This window comes from Aotus nancymaae, unplaced genomic scaffold (genome assembly GCF_030222135.1).
Source record: "Aotus nancymaae isolate 86718 unplaced genomic scaffold, 86718_ANA_hifiasm-v0.15.2.pri h1tg000062l, whole genome shotgun sequence".
NCBI classification, from domain to species: Eukaryota; Metazoa; Chordata; class Mammalia; order Primates; family Aotidae; genus Aotus; species Aotus nancymaae.
The window spans coordinates 331,942-349,599 of record NW_026988476.1 but is presented as its reverse complement, the minus strand read 5'-3'; the positions used below and the strand labels follow the sequence as shown (position 1 = coordinate 349,599).

General features: G+C 41.0%; 1 protein-coding gene and 1 long non-coding RNA gene across 7 annotated transcripts in view; one reads left to right on the top strand and one right to left on the bottom strand.

The window, feature by feature from the left end:
- LOC110568949 (uncharacterized) overlaps positions 1–17,658 on the top strand; it is a 74,021-nt gene that overhangs the window by 11,254 nt on the left and 45,109 nt on the right. For all 3 annotated transcript variants that reach the window (XR_010338543.1, XR_010338542.1, XR_002479097.2), the window contains exon 2: positions 10,458–10,645. This is a non-coding gene — a long non-coding RNA (uncharacterized LOC110568949). The remainder of the gene's footprint in view (positions 1–10,457; positions 10,646–17,658) is intronic.
- The window catches only part of MYLK (myosin light chain kinase), a 200,250-nt gene continuing 194,107 nt past the window's right edge, over positions 11,516–17,658 (bottom strand). For all 4 annotated transcript variants that reach the window (XM_021673967.2, XM_012476200.3, XM_064365754.1 and 1 more), the window contains one exon: positions 11,516–13,507. In XM_021673967.2, the coding sequence (XP_021529642.2) occupies positions 13,263–13,507 (245 nt within the window). In that variant the 3' untranslated portion in view covers positions 11,516–13,262. The remainder of the gene's footprint in view (positions 13,508–17,658) is intronic.

The window sequence follows — 17,658 nt, the reverse complement described above, 5'->3', positions numbered from 1 at the left end:
ATCCCAGCACTTTGGGAGGGCAAGGCAGGAGGATCACATGAGCTCAGAAGTTTGAGGCCAGCCTGGGCAACATAGTAAGACCTTGTCTCTACAAAAAATAAAAATATTAGCTGGGTGTAGTGGTGCATGTCTATATTCCCAGCTACTTGAGAGGCTGAGGCAGGAGGATAGCTTGAGCTGGGAAGATTGAAGTTGCAGTGAGTGGTGATGGCACCACAGCACTCCAGCCTGGGCAGGCAACAGAGCGAGATCCCATCTCAAAACAAAACAAACAAAAAAAAACGCTGACATTTGGATTCTTGTTTGGCTGGTGATCTAGTTTTTCCATGATGCAAAACCCTGGAGGAAAAGAGGGACAAGTGATAGGATTCAGACTCTAAATTCCACCCTAAACTTCCAGTTAGCTGTCTCAGACTGGCTAGTGATACAACCTGACATAAAATGGCTATACCAGATTCTTCTCTTTGGAAACTATACACCAATTACTAATAACATTTATTTTTGGGCGAGAGACAGCATCATTTGTTTCAAAATATAGTAGTTTCGTGATTAAAATATTTTTTCTTTCTTTTGTTTTTTTTGTTTTTTTGGTATGATCATAGTTTACTGCAACCTCAACCTCCTGGACTCAAGTGATCTTTCTACTTCAGCCTCCCAAGTAGTTGGAACTACAGGCACACGTCACCACACCTGGCTAATTTTTTTTTTTTTTGTAGAGATGGGTTCCACTATGTTGCCCAGGCTGATCTTGAAATATTGGGCTCAATTGATCTGCCTACCTCGGCCTCCCAAAGGGCTGGGACTACAGGTGTCAGACACTGTGTCTGGCCTCTTTTTGTTTTTCTTCCTGGAAGATTTCTATAATTATATTTTCCAACCTAATTTTTCGAATGCCTAATTTTTCATTTTTTGTATATAGCATCCTGTTTTTTTGTATATAGCATCTTGTTTGGTTTTGGGTAGAATATTTTCTTTTATCTCTTTAGGGATATTAATTATTGTTTTCCTCTCCTCCCTATATGGTCTCTATTTCTTCCAAGTTCTTTTTAATGTTTGTTGTCTACTTTGACTTTTGTGTTAGAAAATTTTCCTCAAATAACTGATGGTATTTAGTTGTTTGCCTGTGGTTTTAACAGATGGTGATGGTTAATATTGAGTATCAACTTGATTGGATTGAAGGATGCAAAGTATTGTTCCTGGGTGTGTCTGTGAGGGTGTTGCCAGAGGAGACTAACATTTGAGTCAGTGGACTGGGAGAGGCAGACCCACGTTCAATCAGCTGCCAACATCATCTAATCAACTGCCAGGGTAGCTAGGATGAAAGCAGAAGGAGGAACTTGGAAGGACTAGACTTGCTGAGTCTTCTGGCCTCCATCTTTCTCCCATAGTGGATGCTTCCTGTCCTGGAATATCAGACTCCAAGGTCTTCAGCTTTTAGACTCTTGGACTTAAAACAGTGGTTTGCAAGGGGCCCTTGGGCCTTTGTCCGCAGACTGAAGGCTGCGCTGTCAGCTTCCCTGCTTTTGAGGTGTTGGGACTCGGACTGGCTTCCTTGCTCCTCAGCTTGCAGAGGGTCTATTGTGGGACTTCACCTTGTGATCATACGAGCCAATACTCCTTAATAAACTCTCATTCATATACACATCTATCCTATTAGTTCTGTCCCTCTAGAGAACCCTGACTAATACACAGACTTAAATAAGAATCCTGAGGATCCAATGGAATGGCCATAAGCATCTTTACGGGTAGTTGGAAAACATTACATATCTAAGGAGAACTGAAGAAATGCAAAACCAATTAGTGACGAAAGATGTTAGCTACAATCTTTTTTTTTTTTTTGAAACCTTAGCCTCCCAAGTAGCTGAGCCTGCAGGCATACACCATGACACCAGCAGATTTTTTGTATTTTTAGTAGAGGCAAGGTTTCACCATGTTGCCCAGGCTGATCTTGAACTCCTGGATTCAAATGATTCACCTGCCTTGGCCTCCCAAAGTGCTGGGATTACTGTGCCTGTCCTAGCTACAATCTTATTTAGGATTGCAAACTCCAGGAATAAAGGAACATTTAGGACTGAAACCCAAGGACCAGATTTTAGAGTCCAGAATGTAGTGACTACAGAAAGAAACTTTGCTTGGCAATTACAGTTGCAAGAAATATTTCCAGGATGTCTTATAATTCGAAGTCTCATGCTCAGCTGAAGTTGTTAGGGTAAACTCAGCCAGCTGAGAAGGTGATGTTCCCCTAAGTGGAAAGGTAATATTTCTTCAAATGAACAACTTTCTTTAATTTTATGAAATTTAGAATTTAGAAAAGTTATGAAGTAAACCTATGGTATTAAATGTTAGTTAACATCCTTACTGTAGGTATTTCTTTTTATTCTTATTTTAGAGATGGGGTCTTGGTCTGTCTTGTCAAGAAGGAGGTGTCCCTGAGAACCCAAACATTCCAGAGAGTATCTGAGAACCTACCTGGGAAAAAAGTCTCATCACACACACACACACACAGAGTAAGCAAAGAGCCAGAAAATTAGCTTAAAAGCAGCATAGGGATGGGAAGCAGCATGGATCTCTAAAGCTGTCCTACCTCTGTCTTGGGAGTACTTCGTATATGAGCCCTAGTAAGCTCATCTACTTGCCAAACTGGACTTGTCTGAATCATTTTCTTGGTCTCCTAGCTCCCTCCCAGTTTGGGGGAAGGTTTTTCTCATTACAGGTGTGGTAGTTCATGCCTGTAGTTCTGAGCTACTTGGGAGGCTGGGGCAGGAGGATTGCTTGAGCCTAGGAGTTTGAGGCTGCAGTGAACGGTGATAGCACCACTGTATTCCAGCCTGGATGGTACCTTGTCTCAAAAAAAAAAAAAATAGCCATATTAGAGAAACAGGTTAGCCTGTGACTCCAATTTAACATATAAATTGTGTAACTGACTTAGATATGGGATTCAAGATTTAACTCTTACTAAATTTATAACAGTATTGAACCATTTAAGAGAAATCAAGTCCCATTGTATTTATAAATTTAATTATTATGAGACTTATTTTATTTGAGAAGTTATTTGTAGGAGCTTTTCTTGGGAAATTTTGTTATAAGCCAATGCAAGAATTTAAAATGAAAATGGAATTATTATATGCTGGTAATAATTTTCATTTGTTTGTTTGTTTTGAGACAGGGTCTCACTCTGTCACCCAGGCTGGAATGCAGTGAGGCCATATCGGCTCACTGTAATCTCTGCCTCCCGGGTTCAAGAGATTCTCCTGCCTCGGCTTCCTGAGTAGCTGGGATTATAGGCACATGCTACCACACTTGGCTAATTTTTTGTAGAGATGGGGTTTTACCATGTTGGCCAGACTGGTCTTGAACTTCTGACCTCAAGTGATCTGTCCACGTTGGCCTCCCAAAGTTCTGGGATTACAGGTGTGCACCACCGTGCCCGGCCACGTTTGTTTGTTTGTTGAGACAGGGTCTCACTCTGTTGCCCAGGCTGGAGTGTGGTGGCACAATCACAGCTCACTACACTCTTGGGCTCAAGCAATCCTTCTACCTCAGCCTCCCAAGTAGCTAGGATTACAGGTGTTTATTACATTTATGAACTTGAATTAAAAATGATTAAGGGAATTAATTAATTAGATGCTAAAAGTCCCCTTAAAAGTTAATACTGCATTTTGGTAGATTTTATAAACCTACCAAATCAGATCTGGAAATTAAATTTAAAAGTTTAAGGAAAAGCTAGGCTTTAAAATTTTCAATAGGTAAAATATGAATTAAAAAGAACACAATGGTCCCTGAATAATATTTTTTTGGTCTGAGTAATATTTTTGTGTGCCAAAATTGCCGTTAAGTGCATAAAGTACCCACATTGACAATTTGATGAGAATTGGACATTTTTACTGAGAAATTCTCACATGACACCATATATGGGTCATTTCTTTGGATTGCGCAGTTTCCAAGAACAATACTCTAGTCCCTTGCCTGTGCAGGAATAACCTGCAGCAGGGCTGGCTTCATGGGCCGGCATCCCATGCAGTATCACAGGGCCCTGCTCTTAGAAGGACCTCACGCTTGTTTTAATACTCTGCTGTTGCCATCTTGAAAATTTTATTCTAAACAAGGAGCCTTACATTTTTGTTTTGCACTGGGCCCTGCAAATTCTGTAGCCAGTCTTGTCCTGTGGTCAGAGTTCTGGTGGCCAACCAGTGGGAGCGGGCTAGAGTTTCAAAGGTCAGTATGCAGACTCCCTCCGATCCCTGAGTTTTCTGAATTGCCTTCCTCCCACTTGCCAAGTTGTGTCTGTTGTCCACCAGTCCATGGACTCTCCAGCCCAACTTTAAAAGATCCACTTTCTGCCAGGGTTGGGGGAGGGACTGTCAGCTGGCCATATGGGCTAGAGGAGGCAGAGATGTGGGGGATATCTAGGTCCTCTGCTTTTGCTAATTCTGTTATAGGAATTACCTTGCCTTTTTTGTTTTCTTTTTGAGACAGGGTCTCCCTCTGTTACCCAGGCTGAAGTGCAGTGGCATGATCATAGCTCACTGAAGCCTTGAACTCCTGGGCTCAACTGATCTCACCTCAGCCTCCTGAGTAGCTAGGATTACAGTTGTGCGCCACCACACCCGGCCTGAATCACCTTGTTTTCCAGGCTTTCTTCCTGTAGACACTTGCAGAATGGAAAAATTGAAACTTAAAATTAATTACCAATTAGCCTATTCCCAAATTTTGCTGACGTCTCAACTCTAATGTATGTCCTCTGTCATTCTTTGCCCTTATGGGTTTATGCCTTTTGTTCCTTTACTAAGGTTTTGGGAGAAACAGAAAATGCAGGTGTTCAATCTGCTGGGCATGACCAGTAGTCTCAATTTAGCTTCCATAGAAACAACTACTTTTCTCCTTAGTACTCGATTTTTGTTACTTTATTTAATATTTAATCAAATTATGTAATTACAATGACAAGTACAACTGGCATAAGTAAGTTTAAGAACAAGGCCGGGCGCGGTGGCTCAAGCTTGTAATCCCAGCACTTTGGGAGGCCCAGGCGGGTGGATCACGAGGTCAAGAGATCGAGACCATCCTGGTCAACATGGTGAAACCCCGTCTCTACTAATACAAAAAATTAGCTGGGCACAGTGGCGCGTGCCTGTAATCCCAGCTACTCAGGAGGCTGAGGCAGGAGAATTGCCTGAACCCAGGAAGCGGAGATTGCGGTGAGCCGAGATCGCGCCATTGCGCTCCAGTCTGGGTAACAAGAGCGAAACTCCGTCTCAAAAAAAAAAAAAAAAAAAAAGAACAAACCCGTTTTGACTCTTGGTAAATATGCAATTCAGTGGGGACAGAAGTATGTGGGCATTAGCCATTTTACAGAAGGAATGAGAATTGTGGTTAAGTTGAGCAAGCTGGATTATTTGGAGATTAGTCAACTGAGCTTCCATTTTAAATAAATGAATATAAGGATTCATTGAGAGGGTGCATTATCGAAAGTCTAAATGATTTGGCTTCTTGGACAACCAATTTAACTTTAAAGAAGCTAATCTGTTTTTTTGTTTTTTGGTTTATTTTTAGGAAAAAAAAAAAAAAATGAAGTTTAAGTCTTTATGCCCAGGCTGGAGTGTAGTGGTGTGATCACAGCTCACTGCAGCCTCAATCTCTCAGGCCCAAGTGATCCTCCCACTTCAGTCTCCTGAGAAGCGGGGACTACAGGCACATGTCACCACACCCGGCTAATTTAAAACAATTTTTTTTTTTTTTTGATAGAGACGGGATCTCCCTATGTTGCCCCTGCTGGTCTTTGACTCTTGGGCTCAAGGAATACTCCCGCCTTGGCCTCTCAAAGTGCTCGGATTACAATCATGAACCACCGTGCTGGCCTAATCGATCTTTTAAAAAGCCTTAAGCAAACAAATGCCTTTCTGGGATCAGGCTCTTTTCTGCACTTTGACATGGGTAGTATTGAAGAGTCCAGAGCAACCTCCTGGCTTCTGGCCCCTGGCCCCTGCTCTGTCCTAACTCTCAAGAATTCCTGGCTTTGCCTTGATCTCCTAGTGGACTTTTGAGCTTCTTTGACTTCAAAGACCTTGGTTTGCACGTATGAATCCCTTGAGGCTCCCTTTCATAGGTACCTGGCTCTCCAGCCTCAAGCCTTTGGGAATTTCTGGGCAGATGAACTTGCCTTCATATTGGCTTCCTCCTCTGCAGGACATTAGCTTCAGCTTCTCTGCTCTATGTCAGTTATCCATTCTTTGCTCTCCATCTTCCAGAATTCTGACGTTTTCCATCTGTCATCACCTGCATTTGTCTTTATATTTGAAGAGTTTATAGCTCTTTTAAAAACATTATTATCCCTTTTCTGTCAGTTTAATGAAAGTTCTGAGGAGTAGAGAATCACTGCTTCTCTTAAGTAATTCATGTTTGGCTTTCTCTCTACTATGGTAGGTTCCTATTTCCTAAGTTGATATTTCCTTGATCTCCTGATTCTTCTGAAAACAGGAGCCTCAGTTTTCAGCTTTCTGGACAATTTGAAAAAGACATCGGCCGGGCGCGGTGGCTCACACCTGTAATCCCAGCACTTTGGGAGGCCGAGGCGGGTGGATCACGAGGTCAAGAGATCGAGACCATCCCGGTCAACATGGTGAAACCCCGTCTCTACTAAAAATACAAAAAATTAGCTGGGCACGGTGGTGCGTGCCTGTAATCCCAGTTACTCAGGAGGCTGAGGCAGGAGAATTGCCAGAACCCAGGAGGCGGAGGTTGCGGTGAGCCGAGATCGCGCCATTGCACTCCAGCCTGGTTATCAACAGCGAAACTGCGTCTCAAAAAAAAAAAAAAGAAAAAGACATCTACTCAGCCTTCAGAGCCCTATTTGTTCTGTGGTTAATATGCAGTCAGAAACAAGTCAATATAAGCTAGCTTTTGCAAATATCAGTTAAAACTTAGGGGATGTGTCAGGATAAAAGTTAAGTGTAATTAGTTTAAAGTCAAGCTAACTCTGGAAAATTTTTCTTCTTGATGGAAAAATAATACTTACAAGGTCAGATAAGCTTTTCTCCTTTGACTATGAAGAAGGGAATATTTAGGGACTGGAAGTTGAAACTTTTCCTTAGAACAAGATTAGGAGTTGTAACATTTCCTAAACTCACAGCAATTGTTTTTTTTAATACAATTGCATGGCACTTTGAGTTTCAAAGATCCTTTTTTTGGGAGGTGGATAGAACTTAAAATAATACCTTCCATCTTTAGTACAGTTGTTGGTGGGGTATTGGTTCCAGGACACCCCCACAGATACCAAAATCTGTGGTTGCTCAAGTCCCTTATATAAAATGGCGTATGTAGTAAGTATTTGCATGTAACCTACGCACATCCTCCCGTATGTTTTAAATCATCTCTAGATTACTTATAATACCTAATACAATGCCTATACATCACTTCTTTTACAAAGATCCAGTGTAGTACTAGGTGAGCAGCAAATTCAAGTTTTGCTTTTTGGAATTTTGTAAAATATCCCCCCTAATCTTTTTTTTTTTTTTGAGACTGAGTGAGTTTCACTCTTCCCAGGCTGGAGTGTAGTGGCATGATCTCAGCTCACTGCAATCACCATATCCCGGGTTCAAGTGATTCTCCCATCTCAGCCTCCTGAGTAGCTGGGATTACAGGCACCCACTATCATGCCCAGCTAATTTTTGTATTTTAGTAGAGATGGGGTTTCACCATGTTGGCCAGGCTGGTCTTGAACTCCTGACCTTAGGTGATCCACCCACCTCAGCCTCCCAAAGTGCTAGGATTAGCACTGTACCCATCCCCAACACCCCAAATATTTTCCATCTCCAGTTGATTGAATCCATGGATTTGGAACCCATGGATACAGAGGGCTGACTGAATAGAACCTTTTCACATATTTGAGTTTTTTTCTGCAGAAGTGTAATCAGTTCTTTTAGGGTAGGGATTGTTTCTGATACATCTTAGCATCTCTGAGTGCCAGAATGAGGGCCTACCATAAGGTCAGGTACATAGAGCTCATTTAAACTTTATGTCAACCCATGAATGAGGAACTACTATTACTCTAATTTTAAAGCTGTGGAAACTGAGGCACAAGCCACACAGCTGTAGTAAGGGGTAGAGGTAAGAGGTAGTAATTTATTTTACAAAGGGAATGAAAACGTGGGAAGTCAGACAAGTTGGTTCCTAGGAACCAACTCCACCAAGAGGAGCTGACTCTACTGATTAACCAGGTTAGCTGCCTCCTACCCAAGTACACGGCAGCATTTGCCTTCAGTGACAACATGTAAGGTGCTTTCTGGAGAGACAGACCTGGGACTTCATGGAGCTTGCAGAATCAGTTGTATGACTGCTGGCTAATAGATATTTGACAAGTTTGGCCTAAGACTATCTCTGAAACATACCACCTGAAGCGAGGTTGTGGAGAAGCCCTATAGCTCAATCTCTATCTTAACTATTGGAGGCTACTGATACCTGCTTTGAAGATCTCATTAATAATAAATGTGAATGACCAAATTGACTTAGGTTAATTTGTAACCTCCTTCTCCCTTAGTTATCTCCAGCCAAAAGAAATCTAGTCTAAGAGACGCACAAAATGTCTCGTAAAAATTTACCACAGGCCTCAAGCAGACTCGGGGGACTGGTTTCTGACGTGAAGCCCTTCCTGCAGGGTGTGAGCATTTGGAACACAAGTAAGGCCTGTGGGCTAAAATCTCCAACCAGCAGCAGAGATTTAATGTCCCCAAGCACTATAGAATTCCAGTGGGAAGGGAGTTCTGATCAAAGGCAGCTGAGGTTAGAAGGATGGTAGCCTCAGGATCACTCCGCTCCCTTTTGGCCCATGATTGAGGAAATTCTGCCTTAGCAGCCCCTGTCTCTCTCCCTTTCTGCATCTATCTCATACATCCCCACTGGTGTTCCCCCTCTCTCAAGTAGCTGCAAGTTCCAAAGACATTGGAGAATGTTGGCCTTGTTGGTTATCTCATATCACAAATAATCTGAGAGTTGCTTGTGAATTGCAGAACTATTTAGATTTTGAGGTCAGAGGCACAGAACTGGTACTTTAAAAATGTGTTTTTATTTTTTAATTATTATATTTTTTTTAAGAAATAGAGATGGGGTCTTGCTATGTTGTGTAGGCTGGTCTTGAACTTCTGGCTTCAAGCGATTCTCCTGCCTTGGCCTCCCAAAGTGCTGGGACTAGAGGCACGCACCACTGTACCCAGCCTTTAAAATGTCTTAAAAAGTGAAAAACTGTATCTGAATATAAATAATTAAGAAGAACACTAGAGTATTGAGACTATATTATCCAATACAATTGATAAAACTATAGACCACACTCTCTGGACTTTCACACAAGCTTTTCAGTTTTAATTTCACATAAATTGAAAAGTGATGTACATTTGACTATAGAGGATTTGAAATGTGACTCATACAACTGAGGAACTGAATTTTTGATTTTGTTTATTTTAAGTAACTTAAATTTAAATAGCCACTTGTGAATAGTGGCTACCATCCTGGTCACCACACATCCAGAATATGGTGATAAGCTTGTATCAGGATAGTCTGGGTTATGTTGCAGCCACAGAAAACCCTAAAATCTTGATGATTTATAAGAACAAATGTTGATTTCTTACTTGTGTTATGTCCCCATTTGGGGATGGCTAGAGACCCAGATGGCTGCAGCAGCCACCATCTCACACGTTGCCAGTCATTATGGAGAGGCTAGTACCAGCACATAAATGCTCTGGTCCAGAGGGTACATATATCACTTCTGGTCACAGCTCACTGACCAGGACTAGTAACATGGCCCCACCTAACCAGGAAGCCAAGAGTGAAGCCCTAACTGTGTGCAGAGATCCTTAGCAACAACTGCCACCGACATTAGCCCACTCCCTTTCAAAATACAGAGAAGGTGTCCCAAGGGATAAAGACAGTAGTGCTACTTGTGTTTTCTTGAAAAATTGAGAATTGGGTTTCTCAGAACTCAATTATTTATTACCTCCTATGTACTCATTAGCACAGATTTATCAAAAACAGGTGAGGTGTGGAGCAAAAAGCAAATTTCAAACATTTTATCAAAAATAAAAAGTCTACATAAATTTAGAGCTGACAGCAGTCAGCATGTCTTATTAGTTGCATGTAAGAAATATCTTTTAATAAGAATATACGCAATGTAAGGAACAATCAATGGATTTTTAAAATATGTTTGGGATGAAAATGAATGGAAGAAAGTATATCTGTTAATTTTCTTGGTGCAGAATATAAATTGTACATTTTTCATTAGCAAGGAATAAAAAGTCATTTTCTTTAAAAATAATAAATTACTCACTAGGGACATTTGTAGATTGTGATTGTCTTAAAAATGAAAACATTAAATATTTATTAACAGGACAATGGATTCTTTCTAAACTACATCAAAGAGTCACAGAATTATCTAGCCCTACATCTAACAGCTTGTCTTAAACTATTTCTAGACCATCTACAATATTGTTTGAACATCTGAAGACATGGAGAACTTGCCGTCTGATATCTGATAAGAGACTTCCTACAAAGCAGGACTGGTAGTTTCCTGATAACAAATTTTTCAGTATGAAGATATGGATAAAGCATTTGGCTGCCAGTAGTGAATTGCACCAAAGTCACCAATTCAAACCATGCCCTGGTAAGTAATATCGATGATGATGATGTCACATGTTAAAAATGTCATGTAGATTTTAGCATTTCGAGGACCTGATACTCTCTAACAGTGGTCCCTAACCTTTTTGGCACCAGGGATGAGTTTCGCGGAAGACAGTTTTTCCATGGACCAGGAGAGGGGGTGGTTTTGGGATGATTCAAGGTCATTACATTTATTGTGCACTTTATTTCAATTATTATTACATTGTAATATATGATGAAATAATTATACAACTCACCATAATGTAGAACCAGTGGAAGCCCTGAGCTTGTTTTCCTACAACTGGACCATCCCATCTAGGAGTGATGAGGAGACAGTGACAGATCATCAGGTGTTAGATTCTCATTGGGAGCGTGAAACCTAGATCCCTCACATGAGCAGTTCATAATAGGGTTCGTGTTCCTGTGAGAACCTAATGTGGCCGCTGATGTGACAGGAGGCAGAGCTCAGGTGGTAATTTGAGCAGTGGGGATCAGCTGTAAATATAGATGAAGCTTTACTAACCTGCCCACTGCTTACCTCCTTATGCGTGACCTGGTTCCTCACAGGCCACATACCCGGGGGTTGGGGACCCCTGCTCTGTAAGATATCCTTCTAGAATGATATAGTACTAAACTGATGCTCAAGAGAAATATTGAACTAAATGTGTAAATTAGGCTATCTATATAAACAAGAACCCTCTAAATCATTCTGTTCTATGGTAAAACACAACCACATAAGCCAGTTCTTCACCACATTTATGTTTGTTTTTATGCACCACAGTGTTTGTTTTTCGTTTCCAAGACGTATCTGTGTCCTTTACAACTGGTAGCATGGAAAGAAAGGGATGGCTGCAAAGACTGAACAAAAACAGTATGCACTGTGGTATCCTTTATTTAAAAATTGTGAGCTGACTACAGTTGTAGTGTTCTCATTTACCATTCTGATGGCATAATAAACTGAGAGAACATTAACACAGTTCCAAGAAGGCATTAACCTGTAACACACATATACGCCACACATGCACACACACAACATACACGCACACAAAGGTTATATTCTGAACACAATTAAAAGTGATGGAGAAAAGCTTTGAATGCTCTAAATCAAATAAAAACCCTTTATAAACTGTGGCAATACTGTGGCTATTATGAAAAATATTGTAACTATTTTAAAAGCAAAAGGAAAAATACTGGCAGTTTGAAACTAGCAGCAAAAAGCAGAATGGAAGATAACATAAGACTAATATCAAAATTCTAATGTTGATACTGTGTAGGATTGCACTGAAGTAATTTTGATTCTTAAGGAACTCTTAAATAAAAAAGTCCCTTAAAATAGTAAATGGCTGCACCTTACAAACAGTGGGGAAAAAAAAGTATTTGGACTGTTACACACACACACACACACACACACACACACACAGAGGAAATGTATCAGGTCTATCAATTATGGTCTTTGTTTATGACCTTCAAAAAGTTTTATAAAGAAAAAATTTAAGTAAGTGCCAATGTAGTGTAAGAAAGTTAAAAATTCCTAAAGATGCAAATCTGAGTGCATTTACCAGGTCTAAGAATATATTTAAAGGTTGAGGGCAAGGCATTATTGATGCACATTTAAGAAGAAAGATATGGAACCCATAAGGTAGGTCAAGTTCTTTGGAGAGTGTTGAGAATGAAGATGAATTGATCTCCGGCTATCTTGGAGAAGACTCCAAAGTACATGGAGTTCTCCAGCTCTTTATCAGTTGAAATCTGTTTCATAGTGGCCAATAGATAATTAAGACTAATGTTTCAGCAAACTGGTTTTTCCTACATTCAAACATAAAAATCTTTACCACACATGCAGAACTGATATTCTGTAACAACATCATAAATATGAATCCTGGTTACAAATAAAACCACATTAGCAAGGATTTTTTTCCCCATGGGTTCTTAACCAAATGTCTAAAGCTGCTAGACATTTGCAAAGAGGGGGTAAGTTTAGATTTCAGAATTTAAGAAGCATGATGTTGCTAATGCTTAAACTCATGACAAGTTCAGATCTAGAAAAACTGGCAGGTGGAAGGGGAAAGAGAAATGGAGAGTTTGAATGTCTGCAGTGTACTTTGGAATAAAGTGTGCCTGATTGATGATAAGTTAGAATGGCTCAACTGCTTTCAGAAGGAAGTGCTGCAGTACTGGGAGAAAACCCAGTTCTCTGGAGTCAGCGGGTGGGGAGAGAAAGACCTCCTGCCTCCAGGGACCCTCTGGGCTGAGCTGTGGCCCAGAACCCTCCATTTGGCCTTATTTTTCATGAGCGCATTCAAGTGGAGAATTTATGACTTTGCCCAGATACATATTTTGTTTGGTTACTTTCTCTATAAAATCAATTGGTCAGGCAAGTTACTGGTGATTTCCCTAAATGAAATCTAGCGGCACTAGTATCTTAAGTGCCAGCTAATGTAGATTAATGCCCATCAGTAACGCTGCCAGGTACCAACTGCTGTTGCTGAAGAATCAACCCACAAATGACCTAACTAGATCATCTATCACAACTAGGTGCGTTTGTTATCTTGAGTTTTTTTGAGTTTTAGAGAAATAGTCCTTTTAATATGACTTAGAAACTGCTTTTGTCTGGCTTTGATTCACTCTTCTTCCTCTTCCCCTTCCCCTTCGCCTTCCTCCATTGTTTCCACAATGAGCTCTGCTGTGCAGGTGGCTTCTCCAAGACTGTTGACAGCCTTGCAGGTGTACTTGGCATCATCATCCCCGCAAACATCACTAATAATTAAAGAGCAGTTCCCGTCTTCATCGTAGTCTATCTGGAAGTGGCGGGACTCCCTGATTGACTGGTCATCTTTGAACCAGACAACCTCGGGATCTGGGTATCCTGCATCACAGGGAGAGAACGCAAGTTGCAGGAACTGTTATTCAAAATTTCTTATCAACTCATGCAAGCAACTCCTATGCTACCACTATTGATTAAGGTGGTTAAGGGAAAAATGTTGATACTGGCCTTTATCAACTGTTTTGATATCTATATTAGAATATGGGCATGTCTTGTAAACACCAATATCTGAAACCCCAAATAGAGTATTTTAAAGTTGTTCCATTTCCCACACATTGGACTAGCACCACATCCCACCTATTAATTTTTTTTTTTTTTTTTTTTTTTTAAGCACTGAGTCTCACTCTGTTGCCTAGGCTGGAGTGCAGTGGCATGATCATAGCTCACTGTTGCTCTAATTCCTGGTTCAAAATGTTCCTCCCTTCTCAGCCTCCTGAGTAGTGGGACTATAGGACCAAGCAACTATGCTCAGTTAAACATCCCACCTTTCACTTTTTGGGGGGTAAGGAATCAGGGTCTTATTCTATCACCCAGGCTGGAGTGCAGTGGCATGAACATGGCTCACTGCTGCCTCAACCTCCTGGTCTTAAGCAATCCTCCTGTCTCAGCCACCCAAGTAGCTGGGGTGACAGGTGCACATCACCATGCCTGGCTAATTTAAAATTTTTTTTTGTGAAGACAGGGTCTCCTTATGTTGCCCAGGCTGCTCTTGAACTCCTGGGCTCAAGTGGTACTCCGACCTTGGCCTCCCAAAGTGCTGGGATTACAGGTGTGAGCCACCATACCTACCCACCTTTAAACAGACACAGAGTACTACCTGAGGCTAGGCATGGTGGTTCACACCTGTAATCCCAGCACTTTGGGAGGCCAAGATAGGCAGAAATTCAAGACCAGCATGGCCAACATGGCAAAAAATAAAATAAAAAATAAAAAATAGAGTACTACCTGAAATACTGCTCCAACTCCAACTCTATATGCCTAGAGCTGAATACCTTCTTAGATTGAAAATACAATTTTCTTTCTTTTCTTTTTTTTCCTGAGACAAAGTCTCACTCTGTCACTCAGGCTGGAATGCGGTGGCGCTATCTCAGCTCACTGAAACCTCCACTTCCTAGGTTCAAGAGATTTTTGTGCCTCAGTCTTCTGAGTAGCTGAGATTACAGGCATGCACCACCATACCTGGCTAATTTTATTTTTAGTAGAGACAGGGTTTCACCATGTTGACCAGGCTGGTCTCTAACTCCTGACCTCAGGTGATCTGCCTGCCTCGGCCTCCCAAAGTGCTGGGATTACAGGTGTGACCCACTGCCCCTGGTCGAAAATACACTTTTTTTTTTTTTTTTTTTTTTTTTTTTGAGGCAGGGTCTTGCTCTGTCACCTAGGCAGGAGTGCAGTGGCATGATCTTTGGTCACTGCAACCTCCACTATCCGGGCTCAAGTGATCCTCCCACCTCAGCCTCCTGAGTAGCTCAGTCTACAGGTACATACCACCACACCAAGCTAATTTTCATATTTTTTGTAGAGATGGGGTTTCACCATGTTGCCCAGGCTGGTTTTGAACTCCTGGACTCAAGCGATCGCTCTGCCTTGGCCTCCCAAAGTGTTGGGATTACAGGCATGAGCCACTATGTCCAGCCTAAGTTTTCGATTTTGTATGATAGTTTAAGTTAAACAATTTAAATGAGAAATAAGAGTCAAAACAAATGGGAACAAGGAATCTTTTTGGAGTGATGAAAATGTTCTAAAATTGGATTGTGGTGGTGGTTGCATGACTATAAATTCATTAAAAATAATTGAATTATGCACTTAAAATAGGTAAGTTTTATGGTTACATAAATTATAACTCAGTAAAGCTAATAACACTATATAAAACATAATTTAAAGGAGCTGAAAATATTGCTAAGAAGAAGAAAGCAGTATTTGTCTTATTGTGATCCAAAGCAGGTAGTTTGCCTATGGACAATTGGAAATGGACTTCACTAATTAGCCTTTATGCATTAGTCATGCTTCTGCAAAGTTCAGCATTAAAAAATAAAATATACAGGCATATAAAATACATATATATCACATACGTTTAAAGTATATGTGTACATATATATGTCCACATGCATTGCCAACATTGTACATTTTGGTTGCATGCATATGGTATATACATGTATCCCCCTTTTAAAGTCTTATATATACATACCTTTAAAATATACAATATATTCCACCTGACTTTCTCTTAAATGTTGGAGAAGTATTTTTATAGGAAAAGAATTGTAGCCCTGATACAGTTTAGATATTTGTGCCCCCTGAATCTCATGGTGAAATGTGATCCCCAGTGTTGGAGGTGGGGCCTGGTGGGAGGTGCTTGGGTCATGGGGGCGGATCCCTCTTGAATGTCTTGGTGCCCTCTGTGAGGTAATGAGTGAGTTCTTTCCTTGCTCTGTTAGTTCAGGCGGATCTGGTGGTTAAAAAGTGGCACATCCTTTTTTCTCACTCTCTCTCTTGCCATATGACATGCCTGCTCCTGCTATGATCGAAAGCATCCTGAGGCCTCTCTGGATGCAGATGCTGGCACCAAGCCAAATAAGCTTCTTTTCTTTATAAATTACCCAGCCTCAGATATTCCTTGATAGCAATTCAAATGGGCTTATACAAGCCCTAACCAGAATAAAAATTATACCTAAGAAATCAAGAATTCTAACGTTCTTTTCAACTTTGTTTTTTCAAAACAATTTTGGAAATTGTTTTTTCAAAGCAATTAGGAACAGACAGTCCATGAGGAAAACTGGGTCAGAAAGAACTGGTCATAAAGGACCCTGTACTCTCAGTGCAAAAGTTTCCATTTTGTTTTTATCAAAACAGCATCCATATGCTTTAATTTCTCATCAGAGTTCCAGCCAAAAGTTACATAAATATCAACAAAACAATTCCAAAGAGAAAATTAAGTATGAAACAGTCCCAAAGAGAAAACTAAGTACAAAATGATAATCATTATGTTATTTTAAAACATTCAAAAAGGAAAAAGGAAAAAAGTTTCAGAAGACCCAAATGCAATCATAATGGTGAGAATTGCAAGCAGTGGCTCCAGAGCCTTCAGCAGAATCCCCAGTCTGAGAATTTTTACATTATCAAAGGCAGCACATCTACTTTCTTTTAATTGAATGAAGAAAGGAAAATGATTATGATAGGCGAAGCATTGACAAAGCACTTTGATAATATAAAGATGCAGAAGAAAAACTATTTTTTTCCATTCCTAACTTTCGGTTCTTTTACTCAAAAGGCATTGTCTAGTCACATTGCTGGAGGATCACAGAAAGTGGGAGGCACAGTTTGTTCTGACTGCTGTACTGTGCTATGCAGCCTTGGGAAAGTTGCCTAATAAATGTGCTTTATTTGGTCAGATCAAAACAGGCAATAACCCACCACCCTGGTTGGCAGGTGAAAGTCACAGACTTGAAGCAGAGGGCCCTGCCTTATCTTGTCCCTTCTCCTTCTAAACAGTTGCAATCTACGGAAATGAAAACACTTTGTGTCATCAACTTTGCTCATTTCTCAGGTGGTATGCCATGACCCCTTAAGGTCCCTTGAGCTCTGACCACTGACAGTTCCATGGCTGCATTATTCCCAGCAGGCAGATAAGCAACCTGGGGAAGATGGCACCCACTGAGTGCTTCGTCCTTGGTGCCTGGCTCCCAACTGGCCTCAGTCTGAAGTCACATTGCATGCTCCCTCTCTGTACCTGCCAGTCCCACAACTTTTCCCTTTACTCCATGACATCTTTACAAGATCTAAAAGGTTCCGCCTTCTCAGATATGTCCCATCACAGATTCCCAGAGCCAATCTGTGACTTAGCTATCATCTACAGCTGAGGGACCTTAACCCACGGGAGTTGGACCAAGGTCACACAGCCTGCAGACGAGTAGCAGAGCCTGCGGACTCCACATCCTATGCCTTTGCGCCAGCCTTCCTTTGAGAGCCTCCTATGGGCAAGTCACATGCTTTTCAGCAGTTTGCAAAGCTCATTTCACTAAGCATGTTCCAAAGCCAGGTAAGTCCATGGAAGGCGATTTCTAAACTTAGCTCTAAGTGGCTGGTGTAAGTAGGTGAAATTTCAAATGTGCCCTCTGGGGAAGTGACTGAAGGACACGCCTTTAGGAGGTGGTAGTGCAGGGAATTGCCCTTTATGACCAGCTCCTGCTGACCCA